General features: G+C 50.9%; 1 protein-coding gene across 1 annotated transcript; it reads left to right on the top strand.

Moving 5' to 3' along the window:
* Positions 1-2,427: 2,427 nt before the first annotated feature.
* On the top strand, positions 2,428-4,450 carry LOC124687125 (transcription factor NIGT1-like). Its single transcript, XM_047220959.1, has 5 exons — positions 2,428-2,674; positions 2,751-3,043; positions 3,190-3,523; positions 3,671-3,747; positions 3,863-4,450. The coding sequence occupies exons 1-5, from the start codon at positions 2,524-2,526 to the stop codon at positions 4,208-4,210; spliced, it is 1,203 nt and encodes a 400-aa protein (XP_047076915.1). The 5' UTR covers positions 2,428-2,523; the 3' UTR covers positions 4,211-4,450.
* The last annotated feature ends 6,909 nt before the right edge of the window (positions 4,451-11,359 follow it).

Below are 11,359 nucleotides of genomic sequence, written 5' to 3'. Positions count from 1 at the left end.
GCCTCCGAAGTGATGCGTGAGTAGTTCATCCCTGGACTACGGGTTCATAGCAGTAGCTAGATGGTTGTCTTCTCCAATTTGTGCATCAGGTTTAGATCTTGTGAGATGCCTATCATGATCAAGATCATCTTTATGTAATGCTACATGTTGTGTTTGCTGGGATCCGATGAATATTGAATATTATGTTGAGATCGATTATATACTTGTCATATGTTATTTGTGATCTTGCATGCTCTCCGTTGCTAGTAGATACTCTGGCCAAATAAATGTTTGTGACTCCAAGAGGGAGTATTTATGCTCGATAGTGGGTTCATGCCTCTAGTTTTCTGAAAGAGTGACAATAACTTCTAAGATTGTAGATATGTTGTTGCTACTAGGGAGAAAACAACAATGTTTTGTCTAATGATAATTCTATTGTTTATTTTACATACATTGCTTAATGCGATAATCTGTTGCTTGCAACTTAATACTGGAAGGGGTTCGGACGATAACCTGAAGGTGGATTATTAATCATAGACGCAATTGGATTACGGTCTATGTATTATGTTGTAATACCCAAATGAATCTCATAATAATCATCTTGTGATGTATGGTCTTTATTCTGTCAATTGCCCAGCTGTAATTTGTTCACCCAACATGTTATTTATCTTTATGGAGAGACACTTCTAGTGAACTGTGGACCCCGGTCCTTTGTTTTACACTGCTAAAACCATCCCGTTCGGTTTACTTACTGCAAGCACTGTTCTTTTTAATTCCACTTGAAACAAATATCTCTTTCCACACTATACATTTAATCCTTTGTGTTCAGCAAAACCGGTGAGATTGACAACCTCACTGTAAGTTGGGGAAAATATTTTGGTTGTGTTGTGTGCAGGTTTCACGTTGTTGCTGACGCTAGTAGTCCGCCCTGTCACAAGTCAGCTAGCAACACCTTCAGAAGTCACGTATTTATCCTACTGGTCGATTAAACCTTGGTTTATTACTGAAGAAAAACTTGCTACTGTGCTCATCATACCTTTCTCTTGGGGTTCTCCAATGGTGTGCAATCTGCGCTCATCAGCTGACATGACAGGCTAAGGGCCCGGTCATATCGACCCAAACTGATATTGCTATCCACGTCAAAGAGAAAAGGAGGCAACCTGCACGTTTCGTATGACCGACCATGGTCCCGGTCATACCGGGTGAAGTTGATGTGTGGTGATAAAAGGATCAACAAAACTGATTTTTCAAACCCATATTCGAGGAAGAATGATTGGAGATAAAACTGCAAATTATGGTACAAAGGATGATTTGAGCCAAGTGTCAACCAAAAACTTGGATCTCTTTTTAATAGTGCGGGGTCCCGTACTCAAGAGGGAGAGAAATCGAAAAGGAAGAACTACCATGTAGCGCTCATCTGGACTCCATCTTCGAGTCCCTTTGTCTTCTTTTCCATTTTGCAAACATGGAGCAACACCAATTGAGGGAGAGAGGACTAAACATGTATATGATCTTGAAGAAAAAAGTTAGCCCACCAAATACAAAAAATAAATATTAAGGACATAAATACCCTACAGGAGGCTAGACGGTGCAGCAGGGCTGGAATTGGCCGGAGCAGGCAGATCGGCGGAGGCAACAGCACATGAGCTCTAGGCGTGGAGGTGAAATTTCCATCCCGCTCACAATCACACGTCTATCGAGGGGTGCGGGCAATGCGATCCTCCAACCCGGCTGTATCTAGGTTCTAGAGACTAATTTCCAGCACCCGATAAAAATATCCCAGACAGCCCTTTTTACGGGATCTGCTTAGTGTTTTTCTTTCAAGAATTTATTTTAGCAACTATTTTCCAAATCAAACGGATACCCGGGATCCGCTAGATGCTCTTGGAATCATCAAGCAGGGATCGGCGAGGCACCACCCATACACCACAAGAGAAACGCAGGGAAGATTATTCGCATATATTTGTAGGACGTCATCAAGATACCAGTACCACCATTAGAATCATGAAGCACAGATCGAGCAGGCACCTCACAACGAGAGATGAGACATCCCGAGGGAAACGGAAGGATATCGCGGGAATCTCCGGTAGCCCCGTCCGTCCGTCCGTCCGTCGGTCCCCGCCCGGCACAGCGTGTCCCGCGGGCCCGCGAGAGATTCCGCATCGTCCCGATCGATCCGCGGCATCCTCTCCTCCCTGTCGTCGTCAGTCGTCGGCCTTATCCTCTGCCCACTCACTCACCTTCCCTCCCTCCCAAGCAATTAAACATGCAACAGCCCCACCACACGCACAACGGAATGGGAATCCCCCGCCGAATATTCATCCGCCTCCACCACCCTGCCTATTTTCCGTCCGTCCCTATCCACCCACCCTCTGCTCCCTTCCTTCCCGTGTAAGAATAAGAGCAAGATTCGCTCCCTACGCGACGCCCCGACCGCGATTCCTTTCTTGACGCCCCCTCTTCTTCTCTTCCCCGTCCCGTTTCCTCTCCCCCCATCTCGCTCGCTCTTCCTGATCAATCCCCACCCCACCCGACGAGGCCTTGATGGACATGGAGATGGAGCTGCCGTCGTCGGTGCACGCGGACGCCGCGCGCACCCGCTTCCGCGACTACCTGCTCGCGCTCGAGGAGGAGCGCCGCAAGATCCACGTCTTCCAGCGCGAGCTCCCGCTATGCCTCGACCTCGTCACCCAGAGTACGTCCTAGTACGCTACCTACGCTCTTCCGATCTTCCATTTTGGCTAGGTTCTTACTGGCCTCCGTGTATATAGCAATCGAGGGGATGAGGAGCCAAATGGACTGCGTCGTCGCAAGCGAGGAGACGGTGACCGACCACGGGCCCGTCCTCGAGGAGTTCATCCCGCTCAAGCCCAGCCTCTCCCTCTGCTCCTCCGACGAGGAGGAGAGCACCCACGCCGCGCGCGCGCCGCCGGTCGAGAACGTCGCCAAGAAAGATGAGGCCGACACGCGCCCACCAACGCCGGAGACAAAGAGGCCCATGCCGGACTGGCTCCAGTCCGTGCAGCTCTGGAGCCAGCAGCCCCAGCAGTCATCTATTAACAAGGTATACCTAATCATACGTTAACTTACGCAGATTTCTGTCTGTGCTCCTCTTGGTTTCTGTTCGGAATTAAACAGCAGATCGATGTACTGTTGAGGGATGAACCGGATGATAAACGTCCAACTCACTCCTGACGAACTCTCTTGTAGGAGATGCCATGCAAGCCGGTGGCCCTGAACGCCACCAAGACCGGGGGAGCCTTCCACCCGTTCGAGAAGAGCAAGCGCGCCGAGCCCGAGGTGCCGGCGTCGTCAACCACGGCACCGGCGATCTCCGCGGTGGTCGGAGACAGCGGGGACAAGCCCAACAGCGACGACAGCGACGAGAAGGAGGAGGACCGTAAGGACGTCAAAGACGACGCGGAGGAGAAAGACAAGGACAAAGAGGGGCAGTCGCAGCACAACCGGAAGCCGCGACGGTGCTGGGCGCCGGAGCTCCACCGCAAGTTCCTGCACGCGCTGCAGCAGCTCGGCGGGCCCCACGGTCGGTCCCCTTGACGCATTCTTTAGTCATTCTGCGTTATCCAACCAGCTGCATCAAGAAAGCTTCAAAAACCAAATAAATGCGTACTGGAGTAGTACGGTTTTCCTCCTACACATTAATTCACTGACGTAGTTCCTACGCATGCAGTGGCGACGCCGAAGCAGATCCGGGAGCTGATGAAGGTCGACGGCCTCACCAACGACGAGGTCAAGAGCCATTTGCAGGTCGGTGTGCTTCATGAGAGAGATCCATGCCCTAGCTATTTATCTCGATAACATCCTTCTGGTACCTAGTCATGGTGGTCCGATCTGACAGTATTTTGCTGTGTTTGGGGTTCAGAAGTACCGTCTGCACACGTCAAGGAGGCCGACCTCCACGGCCCAGAGCGGCGGCACCGCCGCAGCACAGCCCCCTCAGCAGTTCGTCGTGGTGGGCAGCTGCATCTGGGTTCCCCAACAGGAGTATGCCGCCGCGGCAGCCGCAGCGGCGGCGGCACAGCCGCAGATGAAGCCCACCAACGTTGCGTCGGGAACCCCGACCCAGGTATATGCTCCTGTGGCGACACTGCCGTCAGGCTTGCAGCCGCACTCCGAAAAGCAGACGGAGGACCGGAGAAGCGGCAGCACGGACGAGGATAGTTCCGACTCCCCGGCTGCATCGTCGTCGTCCCAAACAACCTCTGCTTAACCTCGCCACCTTGTAATCTTAGCGTAGACCCATTTGATAGGGACATGTGTATACGGTATACGTGTGAGACGATGGTCGATCGGATATCTTTGAGTAGTTTCTTGGAGCTATCTAGCTATAGCATATAGCTTAATTGCTTCGTGCGTGATCCATTTTGTTACGATGGCACTGCGATTTGCACGCCATGTCTCTGTTTTGTGAGTAAGACAATATAATAAGACACATTTGTGAATCGAAATACTCCTAGAATCGTTCGTGCATGTTAAATTCGATTTAGGTTTCTTTTTCATTCATCCCGTTTTTATGCATCGCTGCTAATGCACACCTTCAATACGAAGTGTTCTAAAATATGTCCAGCCTACAGCTAAGGAAAGGTTTTAGCCCAAATGTGTTGAAAAAAAAAAATCTAGTGACCAGTGTTAGATGTTTCCTTAAGGTCTTGTTTGGCACTAGAGTTTTGTGTAGATTAGTGGGGAAAATCCCTACCAAACCCTAAATTTCCATTTATTTATAAAATTATGTTTGGTACTAGAGTATTGAGCGAGTTTAATTTTCTCTTATCCCCACTTTTTCCAATTTTTAGTGTACTTTTCTCAATCTCCGGTATTCTATCCCTTGTCTATTGGAGTGAGAATGGGGTTTTGTGAGGAATTAGATGAAGGTAGGGGTTTCACTCAATACTCTAGGGGATTACCCTCCACTAACCCCCATAGAAACTCTAGTCCCAAACAAGGTTTAAATGCGGGCAATATTTTTGCCCTAACTATTAATTAAGGATATTAGAATTACCTAAGTTAATTGGCGAAAACCGAGCGAAAATTGTCACAACAAACCCACATCAAACTATTCTCAAAGCGTGTAACTTCCCTATCGCTTAGGCATACCAATAGGCTCTCCCGCTATGCTACAACCACAAACACATTTTGATTCGGCTTACAATTTCATATAATTTGTTTTCATTTAGCTAGTTATAATGCATTTTCAACACACATACATATTAAGAGGGAGGGTTTGTTGTGCTTTAAGTTTTGGTAGCATGCCTTGTGTATGTTGATTGTATGTGTGCTAATTATTTATAGTGCTTTCCATTTTAAGAAGCACATTCAATCATACGAAATTTATAACGTGTGGGGGTGTTTAAGTTTTGATCTTATGGTTTGTATGTGCTAATTGTGTGTGCGCTATCGATAAGAGAGTCTTCTGATAACATTTCACCTTACCATAATTATAGCGCGTGACCAGCCGAAACGGAGGGAGGTCAACCCAACATAGGAGAATGCGAGGAAGGAGAATGGAAGAATGAAAGAATGGGGAGGGGGCCAACCGACGAGGTTGATATATAAAGAGGACGGTGGTGATCGGCGTCGATGAAAACATGCATGGTAGCCGACGAGAAACCCATGCCACAGGTCTATAGTTTCTTTACAATGATGTCTTAATGAAGTGTGGTAGATTAGTGGGTGCCCTTACTTGCCACTATTGATGAATGATGGACTATGTCAATTGATGTTGATGTGAGAAGCCTAACAAGGATATGTGGCAGAGAGGCAGGGGAGCTCTATAGGGCTACCCTGATGGACATGCATCATGATCAAACATTTTTTTAGTACTACTAGTGAGCTTAATAAGGCAAGTGTGTCAGGTTATGCCAAGAAAGTGCTTCATGGAGGCATAATTCCAACTAACAATGCGGCAAGCTCTTGAACATGCATTAGGGTAATTTTCCCACTAGCTCCGCCCCTGTATAGAGGGGAGGGCGGGCGTGAGGGTACATCACAATAAGGGGGTTGTTCAAGCATGAGGAAGTAGAGGTGTTTTGTTCTCGACAACACCTCTATTTGGGTATGATATTTTCGCCCAAGGTGTTTTTCTATTCGCATGATTTTTAAAATGTAGATGTAGAAAAATAAAAATGTACGATTCTTTCCGAGCAGTCAAGGTGGATGCAAAATTTTATTTGTGATCTAGCGCAAATGAATTCGTGCAAAATCTATGAAGTAGCATCCAACCAATGTAAAATTTCCAAGGACTAGATATTTTACAAAATCATATTTTGAAAATCAAGTGAATGAATGAAAGAGGGCCTAAATACAGACACCGAGGCTAAATCAAAAATGAAATTTATGTCGTTGCTTCGTTGATCCAACTACCAGGACACGTCAGCGGCCAGAACAGAACAGTACATCCACAGTGGGACACGACTAATGAAGATAAGATTTGGCATTAGCTCAAATCCGCTACCAGATCAAGTCACGTGGAGAAAAGATTAGCAAGTAATGAAGTAAACATCGCCATCGGTAGGAAGAAAAGAGCTGGTGTCGACTGGCGGATCACGCGCGCGCGCGCGCTTCGCGACGAGTGGCAAGTAGGCAACCACTACTCGCGTGCAGGTGCAGCCAGCGCGGCGCATCGATGTGAGATTCTTCCCCGTCGGAGGAATGTTCGCTCCGCGCGGTCGAATATCCTCGTCTCCGACGTGGACGAGGACGGGGAGAGGGGAATCTTGGGCCATCTTTGGAACCGGTGCCAACGGATCTTTCCTTCCGTTCGGCGCTGGCTGGCTGGCCGGCCGGCCCCAACGGTGGCCCCCTACGTCGTCCCCGAGGCGTACAGTATCTTGTGTTTGTGTGTCTACCGTTGGCCTTTCGCCGCGCCGAAGGGCCGCGTCTCGTCTGACGCCTGGTTGGCTGGGTGGTGCCCCAGTTCCAACTGCCCCGGCGCCTTCCAGCTTGCGATGTTTTGGAGATACGTTACGTACTGTCCTGTGCTGCTCCATATTTGCTTTCATTGCCGTCTCCCTTTTTCCACGGGACAACTTGGGTGGGATCTTGCTTTAGATAGAATCAATGAGATCAAATTTTTGAAGATAAAAAACTTGTTCAAAAATTCTCAAAAATATTTGACTACATACATCTATGTTATATATGCAACACTAAAAAATCGCTGCTTCAAATTCAACATACATTTAGAGAGCCAAAAAAGATAAATCTGGGAATGAATAGTGTGAAATACTATTCACCCAAAGCTGACACTATTCACAATATAATTTATCTTTTTTGTTTCTCTAAAAGTAGATTGAGTTTTGAGCTGATTTTTTTTTGGAGTTGTAGATACAGCCCATAAGTATGTTGTATAATTTTGTTTGATTTTTTTGTGTTTCGTAAATATGTTTTTTATGATCTGATCTTACAATCTCACCTAAGAAGAAGATCCTATACAAGTCTCCCCCTTTTCCATGCTTTGTCCTTGTACTCGCAATGCAATGTTGTCTACGTTTCGGCTACTTTGGATTTAGGGCTAACTTAATCCTGTGTCATAAGGCCACTCAGTTTCACATGCAATTCACGGGTAAGAGCATCTCCAGTTGCGTCCCCCAAAGCGTTCCCCAAAAAGCGCCGGATCGAACGTTTGGAGAACGTGTTTTGTTCGTGCCGCGTTTGAAGGACGTCGCTCCCCAGCCGCGTCCCCCAAATGACGGCCCCAATCAGAAATTCAAATTATTGCATTCAAAAGAAATCGTTCCAATCGTCGCGATCAGAGTAGCGGCGATCAAAGTACTGAGCGCGTGATCATATTACAGACCGGTGATGCATGGTAAATTAGAAGAAGGGGTTGGGCGACGGCGACGTATCCTGAGTCGACGCAGGCCCGTCGATCACGATGACCTCGTCGCGATCTGCTCGGTGCTGTGCATGCTCCGTCTGCTCCGTCGCCGTCGTAGAGGCCGACGCAGGTGTAGCAGTAGAAGACGCGTCAACCGGCTCTTGCTCCGCGGTTGATGCCGCTGCCTGGGCCGCCGCGTCGGCCGCCGCCATTTTGGCTTCGATGTCGTCGAGGATCTGGCATTTGAAGAAGTTGTGCGCCGCCCGCGTCCGGGGAGACATTTCCTCTGTCGAAGCTCTCAGCAGGGACATGCCGTCCCTGCGTTTCTTGAGCTCCAACTTCTCCTCTTGCCTCTTGAGCAGCTCCGCCACCTTCCGTCGGCCTTTTTGTGGCGGGGGAGAAAGGTCGAGGAGACGTCGGCGAGGCATTTCGTGATTGAAGCCTGCGTCTTTTCAGACGACGCGGCGTCGGCCAAGGCAGCCTTGGCAGCCTTGTTGCCAGTAGGACGCCATGCCGACGTTGCCAGCGGCGCATCCAGATCAATGGCGTCCTTCCCCTTGAACAACGACAGGCGCGTCAACCGCCATTTCTCGTTCACTTTGAGCTTGCTATAGCAATGCATCAGCGCGAAAGACTTGTTACCTTCCGAGTTCCTCCGGTAAACCTCCATGGCCCTGTCAAACTAACCAAAGGAAGCAGAATCATTTCATCGAACACAATGTAGGCGCTATAGATTATGGAAGAAAGAGTCGTACCAGTTGGGCGACATCGGCGCCGCTGTCGGCTCTGGCCACTATGTTGTGATGGTACCCATGGAAGGAGTTCACCGACGCCTGGATGATGGCTCATCGCGTCAACATTGCCTTTTGGCTCCTCTTCATTGAACTCGGCCTTGATCCTCGCCCAATACTTCCCGTACTTTTGGTTGGCGCCGATGATGGAGTCATGGCTCACCATCGCCCACGACTCGCACAGACATTGATCATCCAGAGGCGTCCACTTGGGGCCTCGCGTGCCCGACGCCTTCTTCTTCTTTTTCTTCTTCGTCCTCACGCCGTCCGCGTCTACCTCCACGAGATCATCGTCATCGGCACCCTCCTCGTCCTCTTCCTTGCCGCCCTCTTCGTCCTCATCCTCGTGCTCGTCGTCGTCCTCCACCCCCTCCTCTTCCTCGTCCTCCTCGTCCTCACCCCCGTCCTCCTCCTCAGCACCGGCGCCGTCGAATTCGAGCGCCCCCCTGCGGCCAGTGAAAGGGTCAGCGTCCGGACCGGGTCCTGGCTCGCGCTGCTCGTACGCCGGGGAGTAGAGATTGTTGGGGTTGAAGCCGCCATGCGGCAGCGCATCCTGGTAGTGGGGCGACAAGTTAGGCGTCACGCACCCGGGAGTGGCGGAGGGGCCGTCGTTGTAGAAGGCGGATGTCGAAGGAGAGATCACTCTCGGAACATACGACGGCACGGACGTACTCCATGGGCTCGCGTTGGTGACGGCGATACACCCGACCATTATGTGCTGGTGCTGGCGTGCCGCCAGAGCCTTCTTCTCCTGCTCCGCCGCCCTCCGTCCTTTCCGCTCCGCCGTCGCCATCTTCCGGCGCAGACAATCTTGCTGCCATTGATCATCGGTCCATCCTTCCGGCTTCTTCTTCGGAGGCGGCGCCTTCAGCGGCTACGCAAACGGCGCTTTCGCCCCTTTCATCCCATTGTTCGGCGGCTTCTTGGCCGCTTTCTTGGCCATCTTTTTGGGGGCTGTCGGCGACGCCATGGAATGGGAGAGGGTAGCGGCGGCGGGTGGACGGCGGGAGGGAGAAACAAATCGGCGGGATAGGAGAAATGAATCGGTGGCGGGATATGTGTTGGGAGGCCAGAAGTGCGCGGCGGGATAGGCGCGATGTGGCGGGAGGGGCGGGATTTGGCGGGAGTGGGAGACGAATTTTCCCTGTGACGCTAACGCGTCGGCCCCGCCACTCCCCGCCTCACTTTCGTTGTGTCCGGCGTGCCCGGTGCGTCCCCTGTGGGACGGGGACGGGCTCGGGGCGCCGGACACCGTATCGGGGCGCACCCGACAAAATTGGGCTTTAGGGGACGCGGCTGGAACCGTTTTTTTGTCCGGCGTGCCCCAAATTTGCTTTTGGGAGACGCGACTGAAGATGCTCTAATCGTTTTCTTTTCCAGAATCCGTGAGATGTGCGCGTTCTTGTATTAAGCTTACAAAGAGAAAACAACGCCAAATGGGGGTACAGCACCACACTCACCCAAGACACAGCAAACATCTACAACACCCTTCTAAAACGTACAGTTAGACGCCAAAGGGCACCTTGTCCAACCTCCGCCAAGAATGGCGACGAGAGGAGGCACCAAGTCTCAAGACCGTGTCACGACTAGGCAAAACACCACAAAAGCGCTACAACCACTCCGAGGCTACCCGGACCAATGTATCCCTACTCATGCGCATAGAGGATCGACGGGAAGAAGGCAGGGTTCGACCAAAGTCGAGGAAGCCGTCGACCAGGAAGTGTGGGCATGGCATACATAGCGCTCTGGAAACCCTCGTCTTGAGTAGTAGCCAACACAAGCGACACATTGCGATCAAGTCTCGTCGGAGAGACCGGCAAGCCCAACATCTCCATGCCACATCGGGAACCCCCTCGCAGGGGTGGACCTACCCTCCCTGTTGCCCGAGCGACCGCAAGGCAAGATGTATTTTATACGTATTTTACACTTACTTGACACTATTTGACATTGTTTGGCACTTTTTGTCAGGGCTTTCAAATAGTCTTGGGTCCGTTTATGCCCACTCGGAGCCAAAGCAACGCCTCCAGGAAAGAAACATGACGTCATGGCACCGCCGCTGCCTGGTTTGGTGAACTAATACTAGAGATTCCCCCGGCACCGAGGAGGGGCAAGCACGGCCAAGCGCATGACCACGCCTTCAAGGAGGAAATGGCACACTCGGGTGTCGATGTGGCTAGCGTCCAATGTCGCTAAGTTCCTCAACCACTCCCAGCGCACACGAAGTGCTAAGCCATGCAGACCCAGACCGTCCTTGGCAGGGGCTGCCCATGATCAAGGATGTGGAGGCGCGTGAGGTTTTTGATAGTTTGGTATGCATCAAGGTCGGGAATGGGAGGAATACTTTGTTTTGGCGCGATCGTTGGATGAATGGCCGAGCGGCAAGCGACTTCGCCCCAGGATTATGCCTCACCGTGATGACCAGAACTCGCAATGCGAGAACCGTTGAGCAAGGCCTTCTTGGAAACGCTTGGATCACTGACTTCTCAGGAAATCTGGCGACGCGTGGAGCGGTTGAGTGCCTGCAGTTATGGATCGCCGTCAACAGTGTTACCAGAGACGTCACGGCCTCAGACGTTTTCAGCTGGTCGTGGTCTGCCTCTGGCATGTATTCGGCGAAGTCCACCTACAAAATGCTTTGCCATGGCGAGATCAGCTCCCCCTTGAGCGATGCAATCTGGAGATGTCGAGCCACCCCGAAGAGCATGGTCTTCATGTGGCTGGCAGTCAGGTATCGTGTCTGGACATCTGATAGACG

Source organism: Lolium rigidum, chromosome 2, assembly GCF_022539505.1.
Source record: "Lolium rigidum isolate FL_2022 chromosome 2, APGP_CSIRO_Lrig_0.1, whole genome shotgun sequence".
NCBI classification, from domain to species: Eukaryota; Viridiplantae; Streptophyta; class Magnoliopsida; order Poales; family Poaceae; genus Lolium; species Lolium rigidum.
The sequence above is the reverse complement of the archived record's forward strand: the minus strand, read 5'-3'. Positions and strand labels throughout refer to the sequence as shown.

What these genes read in the sequence shown, in the direction of transcription:
- LOC124687125 (XM_047220959.1), top strand. Translation starts at nt 2,524, where the DNA reads ATGGACATGGAGATGGAGCTGCCGTCGTCGGTGCACGCGGACGCCGCG. An exon ending in CCTCGACCTCGTCACCCAGA is followed by an intron (nt 2,675 to 2,750) that starts GTACGTCCTAGT and finishes CCGTGTATATAG; the next exon opens with CAATCGAGGGGATGAGGAGC. An exon ending in AGGTCAAGAGCCATTTGCAG is followed by an intron (nt 3,748 to 3,862) that starts GTCGGTGTGCTT and finishes TTTGGGGTTCAG; the next exon opens with AAGTACCGTCTGCACACGTC.